The sequence below is a fragment of the Aquila chrysaetos genome, chromosome 11 (assembly GCF_900496995.4).
Source record: "Aquila chrysaetos chrysaetos chromosome 11, bAquChr1.4, whole genome shotgun sequence".
NCBI classification, from domain to species: domain Eukaryota; kingdom Metazoa; phylum Chordata; class Aves; order Accipitriformes; family Accipitridae; genus Aquila; species Aquila chrysaetos.
This window is the reverse complement of record NC_044014.1, coordinates 24868000-24892808: the sequence shown is the minus strand read 5'-3', so window position 1 is coordinate 24892808 and position 24809 is coordinate 24868000. Positions and strand designations below refer to the sequence as shown.

At 38.5% G+C, this 24809-nt stretch overlaps 1 protein-coding gene across 6 annotated transcripts in view; it reads right to left on the bottom strand.

Annotated features, from left to right (window-relative positions):
* Window positions 1-5219: 5219 nt before the first annotated feature.
* Window positions 5220-24809, bottom strand: part of ADK (adenosine kinase) — a 298730-nt gene continuing 279140 nt past the window's right edge. For all 6 annotated transcript variants that reach the window (XM_030030964.1, XM_030030968.2, XM_030030965.1 and 3 more), the window contains 2 exons: window positions 23782-23868; window positions 5220-6398 (listed from right to left, as the gene is read on the bottom strand). In XM_030030964.1, coding sequence (XP_029886824.1) covers window positions 6274-6398; window positions 23782-23868 — 212 coding nt within the window. In that variant the 3' untranslated portion in view covers window positions 5220-6273. The remainder of the gene's footprint in view (window positions 6399-23781; window positions 23869-24809) is intronic.

The window sequence follows — 24809 nt, the reverse complement described above, 5'->3', positions numbered from 1 at the left end:
TTGAAAACCTATTGTGATTGGTAACTGCTTCACCCCTTAAAAAAACCCAAACCTACTCTTTCTATGAAGCTAACTGGGACAGGAGGTGTGTTTATGGGGAAATATTTCAGGAGAGAGATAAATCCTATGGAAACAACAGGTTGTGTAGGAAGTACTGCCCAAACAGCAGATGGGTTTTGTGCAATATCTACCACAAGTATTAATATGAAGAGGAGAGATTAGAAGAATCATCATTAATTTGCAATCCAAATAATTTTAAGAAACTGAGATCAAGGTAATTTAAACATCATTTTGTTGATGGTTATAGATTTTGCTGCTTTATTTGCCTGTCTGTTATTTATTTTCCCTCCTCTTGCGTTCCTGTGAAAAGTGCAATACCAACAAAGGGAAAAGGCCAGGGAAGAGCAGTCCCCCTCTCTGCTCCCACTTTAGATGGCTAACAGCCTTCGAGTAGTTAGGTCCCATCCTACCTTGACTCTAGAGCCAGCAGAGGTGCCTGCAGAGCATTTCAGGAGTTGTTGCTCAGGTCCCTGCTCTAACTTGTCCTCTGGAGGCACACTCTCCAGTGGCTACACAGGGAGCCTGGAGAGCATGGCCTTCTAATTGCTTACATTTGGTACTTACCATCACATAAGAACAGCCAGCAAATATATAGGGAAGAGGGAACGTGACTATTCCCAAGCACTTAAAAGTAGGTACGTTCAAAATAGAGCAATTTTTAAGTACAGTGAAGTGTTACTTCTAGAATGAACAGGAAAAATAATATGTGGAATGAGAGGTGATTTTCAAGCCGAATCTATTTCTTGAAATAGTCTCTCATATGCTGTTATTGTTCAACAGTAATGCTTCTTTTAGGGCAATATTGTACACCAATGTTAACATCTCCATGGCACCATAGACAGGAAGGGCTTCTACGCTCACAAATTCTCTCACACTCAGTTTAGGAGCTCTTCCATTTTTCTATGCATTTATGCTGCACCACTGACTTGAGATATTTGATCCAGAATAACGATAATGCTTTGCTTTTCTTCATTCCATCCTTTCCTCAATCTCCTTTACAAACATCGATAGGGAGTAACAGGGCCTCGGGAGGCAGAAAGCCCAGCCAAAGCTTGCCTGTGAGTACCTGGCAAAGCTAGGACTAGAAGACAGACATACTCGATCCTTCTCTCATTTGAGAAGCAGCTCAGGTCAACATGGCTCTAAACTTTGGAGATGATCTGCCTGCTAAGATACAGCACATTTATGATTTGCGGGTTTCTAGTCTGACTTGGCTTCATTTTTTAACTTTTCATTTTCTTTTTAGGGAACCAAACTGTTCACTGGGCTTGGCAGCTGACGGCTATTAACTGTCACACTCCAATAACCAAGGGATAGTTAGAACAGCATTAAATATTTGCACTGTGCAGCAAGGCTATACTTCATCTCAGTACACATGAATCCCATGCTCTTTTCACACTGGAAGAAAACCCACCTTATTGCTATTCAAATCTATCTGTCTGTCTCTCTTCCCATACTGTCATTACGCATGCAAGGCCTGTCAGTGCCATTGACACAAAAACCCCCTCTCGCTTTATGCCAACACGAGTGACACCTGAAAAAAACCCAAGACACAAAAGAATTACTGCTTTTAAAAATTTTGTTTATTTGGCCTTCATTTTCTGATAAAGTCGCTTATTCCATGTCTTCATAGAAGTATTTCTCCTGCCCTGCAAGGGTGCATATTTTTCTCTCACAGGAACAGCTTATAGATAATTCCATATGAAAAGTGGGTTTTGATAACTGAGGTTTGTCCATTTTGTGTGTCCCTGGTTAAATTGTGAAGCTTTGTTTTGAGCACAGTTTTTTTCCCTTCATCATCTTAACTGCCATTTTGAGTCTAATCTTTTAGGAAGTATCCTACATAGGCACTCCTTGTGGTCTGCTTTTAAAAAGCAAAATTTATTTTGGCCTCTGCAGGAAGCATTTAAAGCACATAATGAATAATGTTTGACACAGGAGTCAGTTAGCAGTCATTTTAGATTAACAACACGGCTCAGAAAAAAACCTTGCAGGGGATTAGACCAAGGGAAAGATGCTTAGGCAATAACCTATGAGCCAGTTGGTTGCCGAACTATTCACAGTAGACATAACTATCTCCGAAGGTCTTAAGTGTGAGAATTATCTCCGGGAAGAGAACAATGAGTTAGTGAGATATAAAACAATAGGCTCATGCTCTAATACAAGCAGTTAGCACCGCACATGTTCACTTCTCATTTAATCTGCAAGACTTTCAGACAGTAGCAGTTGGTGCCCAAATTAAGACTTCCTCTCTCCCTTTGATCTTATGTAAAAACTAATGAATTGTGTAATCTCCAACACCTCTGAAATCCCGCTGGTTAAAGGGAAACTATCCCTACCTTTCCCATGCTTGTCTCAATTCACTAAATGGGAGCTATATTTAACAGCAGGCCAATCACATGATCGCTGAAAAGGAACAGCACAAGGATCTGTAATCCTAATGCTCTAGAGCTGTGATTGCTATAAATCCTTTGCAGAATGATTTCCTTTAAATCCCAAACATGTCATCACACTTTTAATTAACATTTCTTTATGAAAACTGTGGATAAGACCCTTTAAATTAAAGATTGTTCCCAGACTTGTCATCTTCAAACAGTGCGCATTTCTATTGTCATTTTCATGTAGCATATTTTACTTCACTTTATAAGTAAAGCTTTTTTTCTTTCCTTTCCCCTCCCTTGCCTTCCCTTCCTTAACCCTCAAACAAGTAGTAACAGCTAGCACTATTTTTTAAGGGTAAACAAATAGCTTTAAATTTGTTCATGTACAAAAGGGAAAATTCAAATAATCAAAAGACCAGCAAGGAGTACAGGCAGAGATGTGGCTGATATTGCCCTATGTGAATTCTTACCACCTTCATCTCTTGAGTTTACCATCTAATTGAGCTTACTATCTTCTTTACAGAGAGAAAGAGATTGAGAGAGGAAAGTGATCTGTCCAAAGTAACAAAGTGGATCACCTGAAGAAATGGAAACACAACCTTTATTTCCCGATTCCCAGCTCTTAATTCTTCTCAGCTATTTAGCATGTGGCTTTCTGAACACCAGACCTATTTCCTTGCCTGCTGATCTCAGCAGTATTGCTACCACTTAGGTGGTACTAAAACAAGCCTAAAATGCAGGATGCTGGGCACAGGTTATGCAGTCTTATTTCCAGCAAAAGGGAAGAGTTTTATCTGAGTGAGGGTGATATGCTTTGGCTGGTGGCTAGTGGGAAATGGATTTCCAATATTTGTTTTCCTGAAAGTAACCCAGGTAAGAACTCTGGGTTTGAATGATGACTCAAGCTCAGTGACAGACTCACTTCAGTTATCCCATCTGGGATTTGAGACAGTGTCACATGTCACTGGCAGACAACTCTTTCAATGATGTTTTTCAGGAAGCCCAGTTTTGTAATGTGCCTCTGTGTGGAATAAGCTGGTAGAGGACCAAAGAGAGAGGAAGAATATTTGTGAGAGAGAATATTAAGGATGGCACCATTATCCATCATATAGATAAAAAACCCCTTCAGCAGTGAGAAGCAGGAAAGAAATACAGATCCTGAAAATAATCCAGAATGAAATCGTCAGGCAATTTGACAGCACAAATTGAAATTATTTAGCATGATTTGGCAATATGTTTCTAAGTAGCTATATATCACGCAAGAATATCCATTGACAGATATTGGAGAAATAATGAATGGCTAAATAGAGCAGGTCAGACTCTGATGCCCTTCCATGAATTGGGTAGTAGTTTTTTCCTTAGCTGCTCACACCGGCTTCAAATTATGCTTTGTAGCTGACACTCAGAGCCAAATGTCAGGAGCCCAAGCTCACCAAGCACGTCAGCGGAGAAGCTCAGAACAGAACCTCTGACTTGACTTTCTTCCAGCTTGAATTGAAAACAAGGAATAGCCTAGAGAAAGAAAGAATGAAAGAAAGAACGAACCCCCGCTATGTTATGACTACCTTCCTTTACATATACTCCCTTCCTTTACAGTAGTTATGCTGTCTTGTAGTTTCATTGATACAGTAAAGAATGTTTACATATTTATATTCTGTTTTAAATGGGCCATAATTATCTGGCCAGGACATTGATAAAGTTGTTTCAAAAGGAATGGAAACTGTGACAGATGCAGAGCAAAGGGAACAGTAAATTTAACCACTAGACCATTGGGTTTTTCCTTACTGACAGCCAAATTCATGCAGTAAGCATGGTGTGGCATATGTGACCATACATTAAAAGCAGGGATTGCAACACATCCTTCCTCGGCCTGTCAGCTTCCCTTGATTAAAACATATTGCATGGAAACATCAATTAATAATTAACCATGAGATGTAAAAAATAACATTCTTCTGATCAACCCATAAAGCCTGAAGACCATGCACCCTGTAACCTCTTTCAGTTTTGTCTGCAGTTCCATTTTCACTCCAATATATTCATTCCTGTTCCTCTCTCCTGTGCTAGAACATGAGAAATGTAAAGTGCAAAGCTCTTTTGAGAGTAGCACTATGAAGAAACCAGACAATTCATATCTGCACAAAGCTGTTCATGAGTAGGTCCACACATAGACAAGGCCTGTACATGCAGCCTTTTTCAGATAGAAACTGTGAGCCTGAGTCCTTGAAGAACAGATGGTACTTACGACGCAGTGACCTGTGCTTGTGACAATGGAGTTCCATGGCCCCATGAGGATTTTCAGAAGTGGCTGGTATGAAGCTCCTGGATGTACTTGCAGGGATCCCACCAGCTGAGCCCTAAGACGACAGAGCCTGTTGTCCAATGTATCAGACTGGATAATGGGCCAAACAAAGGAATCGGGGTCATATCCTTGATTTTTCCCCTTGCTCTTTGCAATACACAAACTGTAATAAAAACATTCAATCTCTGTGCATCCTTTGTTCCATGCAATGCAGTAAAGTCCAAAGCCCACACTGACTTAACATTCTTTGATGAACCCTAGCCATTAATTTTTCAACTCTCCTGTGGTATAAACACCAAACTGTTGTTCCTTCCCTTCCTTACTGCTGAGATCATCCTTGAACACCCACCTGCACACTGAAAGTCACACAGAAAATGCCGAGATCTAGCATGTACTGTGCGTTAAGCACCCATTTCCTGTTCCCATTTCAGTATGATATGTGGAGGAAAGCTGGACACATACCAATACAAAACTGGGAGTTACTGTATGACAATTTTTTATTTATCAGTATCAAATTACATAGCAAAGTAATGAATGCAGTGTCAGATCACCTCTTTGAATACTGTAAATACAAACAAAATCCACCATATTGCTTAGTTATCCAAAGTAAATTAAAAGTTTAAAAATGTGCGTTTCAGAGATTCTGTTTGGCATATCCTGTCAATATATCCTGCATAAATATTTCTGTACCTCATTTTCACTATGTGTACCTTAATTAAATACAGCCTCTAGAAAGCTCACATGGAGGAGATAGGCTCTATCTGTATGTTTATGATCATCATCAACTCATGCATCTGCCCTGAAATCACTGAAAGTACCTATCTGCCAGCTCAACTGACAGATGAATGTGACTGTACGTAGTGTGGCCAGACCCTGCTCTCACATAGTGCCAGACCCAAAGCTACTGGCATCAGTGCAAGACGACTGAATGCATGACATCAGCTTTGGATCAGGTCCTTAAATTACTGACAACATAGCTATTCACTTTCATGGAAGCTGGGCGGGATGTGATGGCCAGATCTTGTACACTCAAGTATGTAAGGAAATTCTTGGGACATTTACATCGCTCTTTACACTAGTGTGACTCCACTATATAGAAAGAACAATTCCTGGTTTATAACGTTAAGTGACAAATAAAGTCAGGTCTGTTGATTTCACGTAAGTTGAGTAGGATTTGGCCATAGCTGGATACAAACTAGATAATTCAACAGAAGTATTATAATGGTGTTAATCAGCAGTGTCATTTACATGGGACTTCCATATAAACTGTGTAAATAGAACAATTTTTCCTGATGGATGAGAGAATAAGCTTCACTTAGCACTGGTTCCAAAAGGTAAGACTACCGAGACAGTGTAGTGGTATGAAAAGGAAAACACCATAGAAATATATATTTTGTTTAGAATACAATGAGCAGAAGTACAGAAGCGTTGATGCAGGTAATTGGAAAGGTGAGGAAAGGGAAGGAGGAAAAATTTAGGCAGCAATCCCATGGCAACATGGGAGTTACTCTTGATCCCTCCAATTCACCAGTATCAGTGGAAGTCAGGCTTCTCTGGGAAGGTGCAACCTGAACGCTTGATAATTACGCTGGCTGCATAATGTCCAGCCCGGATGCACTCGGTCACTGGCCGGTCATAGACGAGCTGCGAGAGAAAGCCTGTGGAACAAAGTGGGAGAGAAAGAGATGGAAGAAAATGGTTAGACTAGTTTTTCTGAGTGTATCAGTTTGTCACAGGGCAAAGCACTGAAATATTGGCCCAACTGTATGTACACAGGTAGCCTGGCTAGTTTAAATTTAGTATTGCACTTGAGTGACCTGCTGAGTTGGAGTGCTGCTGCTGTTATTTCTACCTGAAGTCTCCATTTGGTAGCTTCAAGTAAATTAAATGTTATCAAGACTGATCTCTATTAGTGCCCTCAAAATGATTTTACCAGAGTTCTTGCTCTCTTTTCCAGAGAGAACCCCTGATTCCTCAAATACCATTTTAAAAACAAAGAAGCAGTTTTCCCTGCTGAAGAGAGCTCCTTTCATTTATACTGGCTACGGCTACGGCTACGGCTACGGCTACGGCTACGGCTACGGCTACAGCCCCACACAACTGTCCCTCTGCAAGCTCAAAAAAAGAGAAAGGCATATAACAATTAAACTTTATCTATATTTACAGTTACAGGTGTTCACAATGAAAAGCAGGTGAGATATTTTTACCTGATGAGGAAAGGTAGATGACATCTGTTGCCCTTGATTACAGGAAATTTAACCTAAGACTTCGGAAACAGAGGCTACCTCTTAGCATGCGTAGACACCTACGTAAACAGCAAACTGTATGGAGAACCAAGCAGCTCTCAGAATCAGGGCACTTGGTTAACTGCTTTAGCTAACAAAGCCCTAGCATGCATGGCTTAGAAAACCAGAAATCACTGTGAGCTGAGTGTTTTGAAAACCAGAGCACCTCTTTAAATGAATATAAGCAGAGAGTCCTAAAAAGGAGATTATTCACAGGTACTTGAAAAAGTTAAGTACAAATGGCATCAGAAGTTTTATGGATTGAGTCCCTCATTTCTGAAACATTTTGTCTTGGCTGAAACTATTGTGATCGAAAGCATGACAGAACTTATGGCAGAGGTGAAATGTGTATTTTAAATTTGGAAGAGGTTTTCAAGATGTGAAAAGTAAACTTAGTATCTTATAATTTAAAACTCCACTCTGTCATTCTAGAGGTAGTATTTTATTCACTTTTATCCTGTTTTTAATATGTTTCAGATGTATCTCTCTTCCTCATCCAATCACAGAAGGAAAGTGAGACTTGCCCAGGAAAATCAGAATTCTAGCAAGCTGAAACATGTTCTTTTTAAAGCTTTTATCCACCATTTCAAGTTCCTGTGTCACGCTCTGACAGGCCTTGGGCCTTGACAGTACAAATCTAGTCTTGAAACCATGTCTCTCATAAGTACTATGTAGCTCATAGGTACCAATTTCTGACATATTACAAATTTTGATTCAAAGATTATATGTTTTGCTAGCTGGCTTTCAAATACATTTTCTCAGTTCAGCTTGGTTACTATTGAAACAAAGACTCTACATCATATTGTGATGCTCTCATTTAACCTGTGCTCCTTTTCTAAGTATTTCCTTCTGTGGCACATTAGAGCATATTTTTTAGAAGATGATAAAAGTATTTTATCCTTTGCAATAATGTCTGCTCCTTGAAGATTAAAAATCATGTAAAACATGAAAAATAAGGTTAGATTAAAGAAGGATAATACTGGTGAGCAAAAGACCCCGTTTTCATGAATTACCAAGATCTATCTTGGCTTCTTGGTCATGACTGATAGTGAAAAGAAGCCTAGTTGATGTATAGTTTTCTCTAAACTGCACTGAATGGGGGAAGAGTTTGAAACTACGAAATGTATAAATCAAGTCCTTTTCATTGGAATAGGGAGGCCATAAAAAGTAGGCATTTTAGTTGACAACGAGTAGAAAACTCGTATATCTCTGACATCAATACTTTTCTATAGAACTACATGTTAGCTGGAATTTCACAGATATTGACTGACACTAGCTAGGAAAAAATGACTGCTTCACCAACAATAGTTAAGCACAAGTGGAGAAGACAGGAGTTTTCAGTATACAAAGATGAGAATCTGAAACAGGAAGAAATTGTGCTGTGAGTGCTATCACTGATGGCAGTCAGAGGATGACAGACAACACAACTGAGGCAGGACGGTCCAGCTGTAATAGTTGGGTAACAGTTGAGAAATTCAAACAGCATGCCTGGCAGAAATCAGACCATTTCTGAATAATGAGATGAAAATGGTCTGCTCTCCATTAAATTAACATGCATTCTTCGGAGAAACTTTCTTGGATATGTGGAGAATGTCAATCATTAAATTCAAACTGCCTGGGAGGCAGGAGCTTGCCAGTGTGCTTCTGGGTGGTTAAAACTTGAAAGCAAGTTGTAACTGTATGTAAAACGAGGCTGTTAAGACAGTCCATTTCTGACTCAGTAAGTATCAAAGATGCACTGGGCAGGCCTCCAAAGGCAAACACGAGGCTAGGTTTTGTGCAGAGCATGAATTCAGAGACGGATTTATACAAAAAAGAACAACTGTCCTCTATGTTTATGATCAAGGCATCAAACATAAATGAAGATGAGAAAATCCAAGGAGCAAAGGACCATAAAACTGAATTATTTTTCAATACCAACTAGACTGAGAGACACTGTCATCACCTCCCGGGCTCACTGTAGTTTCAAGCTAGTATGTATCTTTTGTCTTCAGTGAAGCTACTTCTTAATTTATTCTGATCTAAGTGAAAGCAGAATCAGGTGAAAAAACATCCTGTTCTAATTGGTGATAGAAATGAGAGATCTGTGTGATTTCAGAGTGGTGGAGAAATGACATTAAGTACAGCTGTCATATATGAGATATGTAGAAACTGCAGTGGGGAGTTTGCCCTCAAACCATTCTCTTGTCTGTTGAGTTTCTCTTAAAAGGTATGTGTTTCATAGATGAAATAGAAATAGCAGTATCTGACACAATACCACATCGAATGACAATACAAACACACATATCACAAACACAGAACTACATCGCGTACTAAGACTAGGCAGTTGGCAAAGCAGACCCCGAGGGAACACCAGAAAGCACTGTTGTTTGAGCAGAGAAACAAAGACCTCTATCAGGTTGGCTGCTGTGCTGCAGAATGTTCTTTTTAGTTAATGCAGTAAAAAGCAACATGGTCAGAATATAATTCAGAGTTTGCCTTCTCCAGTGTATAAGGTACTGTGAAGCAAACCCCATGAGTCATACTCTCAAGGCATGGACTCCAATCTTGGAGTTGCAGCTGAAGAAGTTACTGCCCCATCTGTTTTTCACCATTCTTTGCTGCTTGTATAACCTGATACACTGTCAAAATGAGCCAGATCAGTTTAAAGAGTAAGCTGTTGAATAGTAGATCTTTGCTAACCCAGCTGATTTAAACTGAAGTGGGTTAGTGAGTACTCAAACAGCTCTACCAGCGAGCAAAGCGGTGGAGGGAAGATGATAAGCAGTTGAAGGCTGTAATCTCTTTAAGGTGCCATGACTGGAAATGCAAGAAGATAAGTGAACATGGCTTCAGACTTCACACTCCTCCTACAATTTCACAGGCAGAAAAGCTAGGATTGAACTCTGATCCTGTATCATGGGCCTGGGATCACAGAACTAGATCATCCCGGCACATACTAAAGTAGCTCAGCAACTATTTTAACTTCTGCCATGGCCTGAACTGGTTCCTGGCTATCACTGGAATGGAGCACCAAAAGCAGTAGTATATTTTGGCCACACAAGGCAACCTCACTTCAAATATTTCACCAGAACAACTTCAGGCAATACTGTCTACCATCTTCTAATTGCAGCTATTCTGCACTAGCATTTCTACACTGCTGAAGCTGTGGATGGTGTTACACGCGTTGTGTACCACTCTCTCAACGCTAGAACACAAAGGCAAGAACCAAACTCAAGGCTTTCCTACTTGTCTGCCTCTTGCCCTGACATCCAAAGCATTTATCGTTTGTGGAGTAAGAGAAATGGCAGCTGCAGGATATCTAGTAGGCCACCTTACTGTAATTAGCCATCTTGGTAAGCTTTCAGAGTAGACCGGGATGCTTTTAGTCCCTCACAGGCATGGACAGCCAAGTAACCGCGTTGTACCTAGTCAGGATAAGAACTTGTTTGGAACTGTGTCCAGTTCATCCCACTTATTCAGCATCTTCCTAGAAAGCAAAGACGACTTTGCTTCAAAAGCTGCTTTAAACCTTAGAGTGGTACAAAACGTATTTGCATTCCCAGATGATAGAAGAGATTATAAGACACCAATAGCTATTTTTGGCCCATAATTATTTCTTTTCTGCTCAGTAGAGAAAAGTGTCTCTGACATCACTTTGCTCTGAAAAGTGTGCCTGAAATAATTGAGCATTAATCTTTATTATCTCCAGCCTCCTTACTACATATGCTGAAAGACAATGTTTATAATTGCTAGGTCTGCAAACAGAATGAGGGATGGAAAAGTCAAGTTGCTTTCTTCCTTTTTGTGCTCACCGCTAAATGATAAGTTCTGTAAGCCAAGTGCCAGAAGTGGTCCTTGAGCCTCAAAATCCAGACCCAAACCAAAGCCCTCACTGAAATCAGCTCAAATCTCTTTGGGGATGTCAATATAAGTCTGAAAAGACCAGCAAGACAGTCCACTGACTGACACAAAAGTTGTTGTCTTTACTTCGTTACTTCTAAGAGCTGAGTAGCACTTAAAAAACATTAAAGGAGAACCAAGTTCATTTTCTTGTGGCCAGCAAAATAGACATTTCAGAGGCAATTTAACTGAAATCAGTAATTTCTTTGAAAGTTTTTTTTCCAGATTATCAGTGGTAGTTCTGAATGAACACCTAGCGCTAGTGCAGTTGGATAGGAATGTGGGAGTCTAATAGCGGAGATTTAAAAACAGTTCTGGTCTGCTTCAGTAATGGTTTAACAACACTTAAAAACAGCTCATATTGAAGCCAAATGTTTCATTTCAAATTGTACACTTGACAATTAATTTTAATGACTGTTAATTACTAATGCTGGCTGGAAATCCATTTATAGCCTCCGACACCCAGCTCCCCCACTACTCGTCTTTCTGCAGTTTCTCTCACACTTCCAAGCTTTATAAAAAGCCCAAGGCAAAATTAATGTATTTTTTTAAATGCAAGAGAGAAAAGCAGAAAAAAAGCAATTATCAAATGCATTAATTATAAACAATTACAAGCTGACCCTGAGTCAGAGCCCCTCAAAACCTTTTTGCTATGAGATGTTCCCAGACAATCCTCCTCTTCCAGCTGAACCCTGAAGCACCTAATATAATTCACGCTAGCCAGGCCATTCACCAGCAAAATTGTCCCAGCCACAGAAAGGATCATGAACAGCTGAACTGCCTCCTCTTTTTTGTATTTAAAGTTTCTACAGCTTAATTTGTGAACTGCCTTTTTTAAAATGGTGTTATTCCACCATGGGGGACAGTTGCAAGCACCTTTTCACGCTCTCGTTCATATACAGCATTTATCACAGTTGCTCAAACGCTCATCTATTTTTATGTGATCCCACTAGCTTTCCAGGCCAGCAGTGTGGGAAGATGCAGTTTTCAAGAAACATCACCCTAGCAATTTAAAGCCTTGTAGCTGATATGACTGAGGCTTTTTTGGATGTCTTTTAGCGCTGTTGGAGTGGGTTAATGTTGTGGTAGCACCAGCCTGGTCACTTGTAATCAGGTGGTTAGCAATGCTGGTGCCAAGAGCCAGCCAGCCAACCTAGATTTTGCAAAAGATGTTGGCATCAGATGATTCTGCAATATAGTCACTGAACGACCGTACGTCAACATGCTGAGGTTTCTCCTTTTTTAATTTTGTGGCAGATGGTGGATATTACAGCCAAGAACTGTGGTAAGCCAGAGGCCCTGCCCGTTGCTATCAAACTGAATGTTGGCTATTCTAAATGGAAACGTTTTTGATTAAGGGTGGGATTTGGCTCCTATTTTCATGTATTTTGGCACTGTGGTCTGACACATTAGACTTACAGTATATAAGGCAAATTAAATGTAAGCATCTTCAAATACACTATACTTCTTTCAACCCTCACACACCTTAGCACTTTCTCTCTCAAAATATGTAGAGAAAATATGTGTGCATTATTCCACACATGCACATATATGTTATTATCTACAAATGTATACGTGTACAAACAAGTGTTTTTTCCTCTCTTTTAAAATGAAATGGCTCTGTGCTTCTACAGAACTGTAGTGCCAGGCTAATTACAAGGGAGAGAAAAAAGGTTACCAACCCTTTCAGAAAAACAGTCATTTAAGATGTATATCTAACAAGTGGCAACCTTGAAATCTCACTCTCACTGAAAAGAACATTAGAAAACCCTTCCTGACTATACCACTGGAGGAAAGTTTCAATAAAAACTAATTAAACTACAAAAATCTCAAGTGGTTAACTGATTTTAGGGGCTAAGTTTCTGGCAATTCTAATTATCCTCTTGTGGCTTCACTTAGTGTTTCACAACCATGACAGATGACAATGAAAAACTGCAGTTAAATTCATCCTCCCTGACACCATGCTAAGCACTAGCTTCTCCCTCTCCAAGTAAAATCAATACCATGTTTGAGTAAACACATTTACAGCTTTATTAGGATGTCTCGCTTGTTCTGTAACAGCTCCTTGAAGCTGTGGTAACAAATCGACTCAACTCAGTTAAACCTAGAGAGCTGAGTAAGAGGCTCATCGATAAGGTTGTTATAAAAATAAACTGCAGGAGATCAGAAAGCTGGAACAAACAGCCTGGTAAATGTCAATATTTTTACTTCCAGAGAATGACAAAACCATGAGATCATGAATAAAATGTTTCGGAAGTCTATATTTACTTTATTTATAAAATGGTCACATGCTAAATGCATTTCACTGTCTATGTACAACCCTCTTACACAAACTTTTTATTTTCTAATCACCAGCATGAATACTAAACCAAGCATGTCTTCAAGAAAAGCAGTGAGTATTGGTATTGCTGTCCCTATCCCTCTTGTTTTCTTTATATTTACGGACACATTTTGAATGCATTGAATTTCTGTAAGGATCACTCAGATGGGTGTATGTCTTCCTTAGCCTCAGGTTATACAGTCGTATATGGACACATGCAAATAATACAACTTTGCATTTACCAGACAACTATGAATAAGAGAAAGGAGTGTTTTCAGTTTAGCAGCCTTTTCCTGGAATGGAGTGGAGGTGTTGAATACACAAAGCAAAAAAAGAGTTCAGACTCTAATGCTTTAAACCATTACCTGTGGAAAAAGTTAATGAAAGATTCCTGCAAAAATGTGACAATAAAAAAAGAAATAAAACTCCACTATATTCCTGTTATTCCATTAGGAATTAGTTACTCAAGGCTGAATAATTTTATTGCATTGCATATATGATTACCACTGTTTGGACCTACTGGGCCAGCTCACTGCAGCTTATAGAATAAGGTGTCATTGTACTTCCCAAGACCTGTATAGATGCTTGAGGTCATCAGAGACTCTCTCTAAGGAAAATTAGCACACTTGTTTCTTTGATGCCTTTGTGCAAGTAGGAACGGTGGTTGTAACTCTATAGTGGTTTGGTCCTGAAGGCTGTGCAATGGATGGAGAAAACTTAAATCCTGATTTGAAGCCTACTGAGATTGATGGGAGTTTTCGTATCACTGGCCTATGCCTTGACTGAGTACTGTCCATCCTTTGAAGAGGGAACAGCCCAAAGCTAGAGGAGAGGCTTAAGTATTTCATACTGTGACACCCTCCACATTAATCATCCGCAGTGGACTCTATTTATAACCTGTTGCATATCACCTCTGTTAAACTCCCCAGCACATCTTATTGTTCAAGAAAAGAATCACTGCAGACTACAATATGCTCCAAAAAAGATGTGATGGAGGAAACTGATAACAAAGTTATAACTTCTGATGGTTTGGTCCTATTTTGTGTTTTTAAGTCCACATGATGAACTTTGGGAAATTCCCTTTCGGATGAGAATCTGGTGGCTTTGGGCTTGTCTCCAAGAGCCAGGATCAGGGGGAAACATTTGATTAAAAAAACCCACCCTCCAAGCTTACAAGGAATATTCAAGGCACTGTATATGCCAAACCAAATACAGGTATTTTCATTGAAAGCATCTTCTCTAACTATCTGAAAAAAAATACTTTCCAGGTTGATGTTTCTCTTTGTTTTTCCTAAAAACATTGCCTAGAAGGTTTCCTAGAAGTGTTCTTCAAAAGCTAAAATTCTCCTTAGCCATTTTTGAGACAGCAGAATGAAATAAGCTTTCTGTTGTTGGTACCTGAGGAAATTTTCTGAGCCTCAGAACAGATCTGTTGTATTGACATTAAATGGTGCTGATTACTACACCTACTGCTTGGGATAAGAGCAAGAGAATTTCACTAATTTAATGTAGAAATAATGAAATTCTAAGCATAACAAAATGGAATACTATGTACTATCCTCTATTCAGTTTTTAACATTTTCAAGTACAAAAAAGGCTATGTGAATCTAACTTCATAGTTGAGATTCACATGCACAAAAGCTAGGAGATTTGAAGTTGTGTTTGCGGAGCGACCATCTCTTGGTAAGGTTTTTTTTGCAGGTATACTTCCACACAATCAAAACAGCAGTATGCAAAGAGAATCAAAAAGCAACACCCAATGCAGTGGGAATACGGTAGCTAGACAGCCTATGAATTTCTTGACTTTTGTGGGCTGAAACAGCCTACCCTGGCATTTTATTCATAATGCTCCTATTTTAATACAGTGGCATTTAATATCTTTTGCCTCTTTAAATATCTGTTACAGTCCTGGATTGATACTAGTAATTTACTGATCACCAACAACAGTAATGTCCCTTTAAGTAGAGTCAGAGATCAGCGTCAAACCAACCTACAAGCACCGCTACTACCACTGCTTTCAACTGGGACCATGTTTTTTCTTTTATTTCTTTTTTTATTGCAACCTTGCCATCTTCCCACTTCAAGCACGAGCCCATTTCAGTGTGGGGGAAGTGAACAAATTACGGGAGATGTTACCGTCCTATTATATAAGAGAGGCAGCTGCAAGTGAGTGAGGATCCTGCTGGCTAATCCCACAGCCTGAGAAGTACCTTTACGGTCATTGTGTCAATCTCCATAGCACCACACCAAGTCATATTAGATGTGAAGTAGATAACATATTTCAGTGTATTTTTATATTTCATTGTGTGTTGTTGTATGTCCTGCAAACATAGCATCAGCTTAATCTGACGTATCGTTTCTTAGGGGCCTATATCCTGCCCTGATTCCCAGGGGAATGTTCTTGATGATGCAATCTGACTAGTGCCTCTGTCTCTACTCAGAATACATTAAAATAACACAAAAATATTACCAACAGTCTGCGAGCAAGGTAATAATAACTCATTAAAGTAATTTCTAACCTTCCACATGAACATTTTCTTTATGATTACATGATTTTCTAACACATGACACATTAACATAAAATGAAATGTTATGAAGATAGGGATAGTAGGCATGACAAAGTATTTTAAACGGTGATGATTTGCTTTGAGGCGTTAAGTCAATTTGTAATTGTCCCATAGCTATTACAGCAAAAATTGGAACTTTATAATTGGTTTTGAAAATCTATTTTTAACACAGTGGGTTTGTTTTTTAAAAAGTACGCAACCTATTCGACGTTTATTTCTCACAAAGCCTGTCCAGAATGTCACTGAATTTATGGTGAGGTAAATGAGGCCTTTTAAAACCCAATTTTGCAAAATATTAATCCTCTTGCTGTGTACTGAGGCTCCCTTCACACTGATGGTGTCACTGACAGGAAAAGAGACACAGCAGCTAGAAGGATCAGGTCTTGCTTCAGTCTAATTAGAAACTTCCGAGGGTTTTTAACTCCATACACTGATCCATCCTGGTGATGGATCTCTCACTTCTACATGTTATTTAAAAAATGACAGCAAGTATACTAATGTTTTGCCTTACATTAATTCTACTATGTATTTTTCTGGATTGCCTTTAAATTGCATAGGTGCAAATGTGACCTACCGTATTCAAGTTACTCTATTTTGATAAAAACCACATATGTAATAAAATTAAGATGAACAGTTAGAAACAGAGAGGAGGGTAGCAATTAAGACAAAACAATTAAACCAGATTGGGTCACAATTAAATTATACTTGGACAACACTTGCTACCAGTTTTAAGTATAATGCCAGCACAGAAGAGCGTATTATTTCCAAAGAAATAATTTTGAATGGAAATTGGTAAAAAGTGAAGAAGGAAATTAAAAAGAAAACAGGAATATTCCATATTTTTCCTGAGTGATATCTATTTTTATGGTTTTGTTTAAGTAGCTGCAATTTAAACTGTGGCAAATTTCTAAATTGTGCCAGTACTAACGTTGAAATTACTAGCGACTGGCTACACTATTGATCAGAATAATGATGTGCCTCTAGCTGAAACTGAGAAAAATCAACTAGGAACACATAATCTGGTAATTTTCTAGTTTGTAGAAGGTCGGTTACAGAGATAAGGTGGCCATCTAATAGCCTAGGTTTAGATGTGATGTTTATCTGAGAGAGTTACAAATGCCATCAGAACACATGGGCGGTAAGTCATGAACACGTTGACAGGTTATCCCCTAGCAAGCAAAGATTGATGCCCTATCTGCAGCTCAGCTATTATACTCGTGTATGCTGTTTATAAAACAGGAGTATTAAAGATGGGCAAAACAGGCTGTCAGTCAAAAGCTGATGACATTAAGAAGGTATTTTTATTTCAAAGCTTCGTATCTCATCAGCCATGATCTCAGTAACAACAGGATTGCTCAGAGGCAATTAGCCACCCATGTTGTATAAATGAAGACTAAAAGAGTGCTGATTTCTGTTATAACATTTATCTTTACTTCAAAGAAAAGACAGAACAATTCAAAGCAGTATCCCCTTGTCTCTTCGCTCGTGAAGTTAAATTTTGTAGCAAAAATCAGGCATAACAAGTTACCTGCACATGCATATGTAATTGATATCAGCAAAAAAAAATGATGACAACTTCCCAAGGTATCTTGAACAAGTATAAAAACCTTATACAAATTAAAGACCACTGTAAGCGGATTAAGTAGCTTCTGATATCACACTCCCGCTGTTCGGTAAAGAACCATTCCTAGTTCCTTGAACTCCTATTTCAACAAATCTAGAATGTTTTAGGGGTGGTGAGTACTGGAAGAGGGCAACTCTTACAACAGAGATTCGTACAGAGATGAAAATACAACAAATAAGAGGAATATTTCATTTCTCTGCGATGTTTTTAGTGAAAACAGATTCCTCTACAATCTTAAAGAGCCCTATAAATCCATTAAGGAAATTTCTTTTTAATATAGTCACAAGCTCACTCATAATTTAAGTATTCTGACAAACCATTCAAATCATCTGTCTCTGCTGAAGGCATTATCAGATCTTTTTGGCACGTTTAGCACTCCTGGTATAGCCATATACCAACTATCCCTAAGAACTTATTTCACTTCTCACGCGTGTACATGCCTCCATCCACACAATTCCTTCACATGAAATACATAAGGGACTTAGACAAAGTCATGAATACAGTCTAGCTTTGCCCTGTATCAGATGTATTGTGCGAAGATGGAATTCCCATTGTATAAGCTTCATTTTTTAATTCAGTCAGCTTCTACTCTTTAGCCACCAGCACTGCCCTCTGAAGATGGCTGAGGCTGGATTTTCGGAGGAGCAGGAAATGGCACCTGTGAACCTAATTCCTATAGGATTAGAACTCATAGGACCATAACACAATTTAGGTTGGAAGGGACCTCTGAAGGTCACTTGCTCCAGCTCCCGGCTTAAAGCAGGACCAACTCAGATCATGTTAAATCCCACCTAGATGATTTTTTATTTTAAAGATTCTTGGATTCCTTCCATAAATGACAGATTCTGCAGAACAACAGCAGAAGAATTATTATACTGGATTCAATTCTGTTTCCATTTTTATCAATAGTATACTTGTTTAAATCCACTGGCTTCAGTCAAGGTATTCCAAAGTTATACTAGTGTGTGCGGAAAACAGAACCAGACCTTTTTTAAAAAAGGTTTCTGAACCGAACTTTTAATAGTGGAGGAGTGATGATGAGTAATTATTCTGTGCACTATGGGTTCTTTGCAAACCTATATTTATATTTCTTGTGCTGTGTTTTTAGAAACATACATGTATGTATAAAATATTTAAAGAATGTTTCACATTAAGGATAATATTTTAACATTTCAATAATGTAGAAGTACACCAAATATTACTTAGCTCTAAAATCAAAGCTGGATGTCACTCTATAGAAAATAATTTGCATTTACCTCATGAAAACAGGCTAAAATTTGAAGATGTGATGAACCTTAGGCAAACTCTTAGGAGTCCAAGGTCTTTATCTAATTTGTAGAGGCATTTAGATTAAGATGGAAAAATAATGTTTAGAATTAACCTCTATATTAAGGATGAGGGAACAGCTTTATTGAGCCAGTTTGGCAACAGAAACAGAAACAAAAGGAGGGAAGTATCTCCACTAAGCCCTGTGGTCTCTAAAGAAAAGATAAGGATGCCATGACGCACACTATGCAAGGACACGTATAAAGGATGACAATTCTTCTTTTGTTGCTGTCCCTGTCTTCTATCAGAGTAGTTCTCTGATAGCTGAGACAGTAGTTGGTCATCTCATAAGAAGATTCACGCTAGGCTGAGAGAGAGAGAGAGAGAGAGAGAACTTATTCTGTAAGCGTGTGCACCAAAAAAATTCTGAATGTAGCTTTCAAACTATAGCTAGCAGCTTTATGAGATTCCTCGGTACATGGAAGCTGGCAATGCAATTTTTAAATTGACAGGTGGTTTGAGCCGTTCACCTCAGCTTTGATACCGACAGAGGCAAATTGCTATCGGCTCGTATTTGGCACCGCACAATGCTTAATGAAGAGCTCCGTCTATCTTGGGATTTCTTTTCCTTGAGAATGATATAACATCTTTATAGCATGTTGATAAGTAATATACACTTGCTGTGATCATTCTGTCACTGCTTCATCATGCTACTTTAAAATGATTTGTAGTTACATTTCATACTCCAGTACCTTTCATGCAGTATATGACTAAATCATAGTAGATTACTAAGTCAATATATTTATATTGACAGAACCTGAAGAAACATTGATTTTACACCTTCTCCTATTCATTTATTATGAACTCTCTACCCAGTTCCACTGAGTAGACAGATTCTAGGAGAGAGATTTAGCAGGGAACAATGGCAGTAACTATCAGAAAAGATGCTTATTGTTTTCATTAGTTACGGTGGCAATGACAAAGGGGAGTCCAAACAGAAGGCAGACCTACTCTGGCTAAAGAGAGCAGGATGGCATAAAGGAAAGCATAAGATGGTAAAACTGTCCATATTTCAATCTATTTATTGCCATTAAATATGCTTTGATTATCATTATTGCAAAGGTTCAAACTGGGGCTGACTAGTAATAAATAAATGTTAATTTAACGAGTAATAGAATGTTCCCCAAACTCTACAAACAAAGGCTGTAATTCCATTAAGAGGACTCTTGTGACATAAGCCATGTCAGCAAAGCTCAAGTGATTTGTCAATGTCATCAGAAGCCAGAGATGGAATTGCAACTTTAATTTATGGGTACTTCAGGGATTTATAACCAAAAATCTGTGGTACTCCTGAAATCCACAAGAGGTGCTGAGATGCTACAAAGTAAATAATTACTGCTTTAACTTCTAAAACATAGCAGTGTTGCTGGAAAGCAGTAAAAGCAGAAGTCTGTTGGTGTTGTCTAGAGAAGTGTTTTTAGCATAGAGATACCTGCAGCAACTTTAAAAGCCAGTTTCTTATTCATGCATTGCACCAGCCTGAGTGGCAGATGACTTGATGCCTGCAGTAAGAGGCAAGAAATTCAGAGGTATTCCTGGTGCTAACTTAATAAAAACACACTTCAGCTGAAGAATGCAGTTTATTTCTTGTTGCTAGCTGTTGGACTGAGCTAGTTCTCCTTGGAGGCCAGCAGCTTCGTGTTCAGAAATGCTGAACTCATGAATCAACTCACAGACTTACAAGTGCCCAGAAACTTTGTGTCTTTAAACTTTTTCATGACTTTAAGGTTTCAAGACCGTCACTACTTAGATAGGATCTAGAAAAAAAAAAAAACCCAACAGATTTCTTATTTTCCACTTTCACATGGAGAAACACATGAGGAGTGATTTGCCAAGTTGGCATAATGATCGAGAAGGAATTTCCTTACAATCTGCGAGTTATACCTCTGGAAAAGAGTGCCTCCATGAAAGACCTTTCAAAATATGATTGAGTCTAACAAACCTGACCTCCTAATGTAAAATAAATCCTGCTTGATGGGGTTAGTTCTCATTATATCCCACGTTCCCCTCAGCCAAGATATTTGCTCCAACAAAACCACTGTTCAGTCATGTTAATATACCAGTCCCAGAGAAGTATGGGAAGCTTTGCCATGGGAGTCTTGTTCTCTGCTGATTGAATAAAGGAACTATGTTTCCAGAAGAGTGTATTATAACACTAAGTGCATTTTTTAGTTAAGTGATGAATTTTGAAACATTTTACTACAAGGACATTAAGATCAAAACATTACATGTACTGTTGCAACTTGATAAAAACCTCAATCAAAGAAAGAAGCTAGAAAAAACACTGAAGAGAATATAACCTTCCCATTATAAAAATTCTGTCAGGACAATAACACTGCATCTTGCTCAATGCTCGAATCAACAGAGGATACGTATGTTGAGTAGTATTACCAACATTACTGCATAGGGCTTTCTAGTAAGGAGACAATAAAGAACTTCTTCTGGTGCAAATACGTACTTTGAAAACACATGAAAAGTGTGATATAGATAAAATACAGACATTTCCCCCAAATAAAACACAGACCAAATCAAAGCCTATCCAGTCCAGTATCCTATTTCCTACATATGGGAAGGAAAATGAAATGACTGCATGAAGAAGGAGACCACAGTATATAAGACTAGAATCAGGTGTCTATCTAGACTGTTATGACTCCCAAATCTCCCATCTGGACTAAACTCAGGAAAATCTCTTCCCTGAGGAGAATAAATGACCAATTTATTATTTATGGGGTGACAGAGGAGAACTAAGATATCTCAGAAGCTAATGGAAGAACTATGGATATTCTAAAGCTCACGTTGCTTTGAGTCACAGCAGAGAGAACTATGGTGCAACAAGAACCCAAGCTCACGTACTCAGGTAAGTGTCCAACCGCAATGAGATTTCAGACAGATTTGCAACTGCTGACCCAGCTTCCATTACAGAGGGGAAAACAGCTGTGGTCCTTTCTTTCCCTGGTATCAAGGGAGAACTGTACAGTGCCATGCTACCACTGGACTGCATTGCACTTGTGCTCCATACAAAAAACATCTGATGCCTCAGTGCTATTTGTGGGGGAACAGAGGAAAATAATGTACGTCCATAAACAGTGATACAGGACCTTTGTTAAGATTACCCCAAATACACTGAAGCTTGCTGTATCCAGACACATTATCTCAGCAGACATAGAATGACAAAGGGGAATTGACCTTTTAGAAGACCTATTTTCTCTTCTTCCTTCCCAATGGAGTTTAGCATTTTCCACATCACTTTTCCCCTTGGAGAAAGGAATCTCACAACTGATCCAAGACCAGCCTGACAGGATGTGCCTGAACAACTTGCACTGCTGGTGGAAGGTAGCAGTCTGGAATTGAGTATGATGTGGTTTATATCAGCCTTTCCATTCAGGATGTTCTGAATAATTACTAAAGTCAACGTTTTAGCCCTTCTACAGAAAAACAGCAGCTATGGCAGTACCAGGGAAAAGGATATAATTTAAAGAGGAAGGGTTATGAGAGACCAGGCAGTTCTTAAAGCCTGATTATTTAGTTACAATAGTCTTCCTGCAGCTAAACTAGGAAAGAACAGAAGTAGGATTATTAAAAAAAAAAAAAAGAGTCCTGATTTCAAAAAAATCTAAAGACCAAGAATAAATACAACCTGAGATAAACATGGCAGACACATGAAAAGCTGCTTCCTGCTGAGGCAAAGCTTGGTTGGTGTCTACCATATTGCCCACCTGGGCCCTATCCAGTATTATTTGATTTTCAGGATCTGAAAACAAAATAGGCAAGACCTTTTATCTTCATTGCCCCCCCCCCCCCCCCCCCCCAAGAACAGCAGCTTACTGACACAGCTGATACACAGAGCACATGTATATAAGGACAAGCTTGAAGAAGACCTTATTTATGTTATAGTCACCGTTACTTACTGGTTCAAATTTAGTCTTGTTTGTGATTTAGGAACAATAGAGAGTGACAAGTGTACACTAAAAGGTGTATGAATAACATGACCCAACATGTTTCCCTCTATTTCTGTCCTTTTTGATTCACGAAAGCACCAAAGCAATGAGTAATAACATTCCTATTTTCAGCCTGATTTAAGCATATACTGAAAATTTATCATTGGTTTAAGTGATGTATTAAGTAAGGAAGGGAATTACTCATATGCTTAAGATTAAGCTTATGTTGAATACTTTCTTGAAGCGGGACACAATTCTGAAGCTTTAATTTGTTAACACACTGCTTGTTATCCTCTTCATAGCTACAAGACTGAGCCCTGCGATTCTATTTATAAAGTCTCTTTGGTAATGTTTCCAGTAAATTAGTGACTAATGGAGCCCCTTACAGCTACTACGTATTGGATATTAGAGCCTTCAGGATGCAATAGTGCATCACAGAACTACATGTATGAAGGTTACAATGAATGACAGAACTTTTGGATTAGATTGGGTTTTGGCTTATATTGAATCATTTTTTAAAACAGGCATAGACATAACATCCTCTTTTTTCCTTAGAGCTTGTGCCAAAAAAAATAGTAAGTTTGCAAATGGATATTAAGCAATGCCAGATATTTTCTGGGTTTGTTTTAACAAATTAACCCTTTGTGTTCTTTTCTGATGTCCAAATAATTGTATTGGAAGCAGATGTTCTACCAAAATTGACATGATCAGAAGACATTATGCTCACTTATTAACATACTGTTTAATATTCACTACAACCTGTTTTAAAGAACAACAATGTGTTAACATTTAAGCCAGGAGGGATTTCTGTACACTATATAGTACTTTATGCAGCTTGTTTATGCAACAATCTGACAGATACAATTAATCTCATGAAAACGACCAGAGTACAGCATAATGGCATATTATTTTTAAAGTAATAGAACACACTTTCCCTTTGAAAATCAGAATGTAATTAAATCATATAACTTCAGGATGCAGAAAAAAGCTCTAAAAGAGTGAAGCTCATTCTGAAGGACAGTTGAATGAAAAAATGGTAGATTTTATACAGAGAGAATAATAGGATAATCTCCAAACAAGACAAAGAGGTAAGAAATACCTCCAACAAATGCATCTCCAGCTCCATTGGTATCCACAATTTCACTCTGATCACTCACCAACACAGGGAAAGTAGTCACTTCATTTTCTGTAGTGAAAGGGAAGAATAAAACATGAGTTACTTGGAAATATGACTTTGAAAAGCACAACGAACAGTGAAAATCAAAACAATTCAAAACTGGAGCTCTGACCTCTAACACAATAATTTGGATAAAAATAGATTTGGTTTATAATGCTGTCTGTATTCACTGCATAGGGATATGGGAACACATTTGATCAAGCTATTTGTTGTGGACATTTTCATTAATTACTTCCAGCCTCATTTCTTTTCTTTATCTCCTAATATTAAGGGCAAGAGAAAAAAAGTAAACCAGGAGGAACAACATAAAACACCTGGGCATATGGACAAGACTAAGAAAAGTCCATCCTGCCAAAACCGGTGCTTCCTATTAGTTGCAGAGAGGTGATGTAGCCTCCAGAATGGCCAGTCCAAGCCTCCAAAAGTTCAACAGAAATTGCTGCATTGTAAGAACCAAAATGCATGTGAACTACCTAAAATAAAGCCGTGAAATAAAAAGCAGGAACTAGTGTAAATCAAAGTGCTCCCAAATTACATCTTTTAAACAACACGCATATGTAAGAAGCCTTGCAACTTGCCATCTGACTAGATTTGGTTTCAAGATTTCAATGACTTCACCCTGTTCCTTAGTATTTCTTTTTTTAAAAAAAACTTCCTTCTCTGCAACTACCTGCCCTCTACTGGCACTCGTTAAACCTATTGCAATAGGTGGATACTCAGCATCTTCACCTCCAATTCACTGCCACACCACAGTTCAACATAATTACACCACTTAGGTATGATAACTTTAGAGTTCCAGGGTTATAAATTTAATATATGCCACTAATTAATCAGCTATGCCTTTCCAGGTGGTAATGTCATAATGACGTGATAAAAATATAATTACCACCTTGTCACAATACCTTGTTAAAGTGTAAATTACCCCTGTAACAGAGCCAATGGAAGTTCTG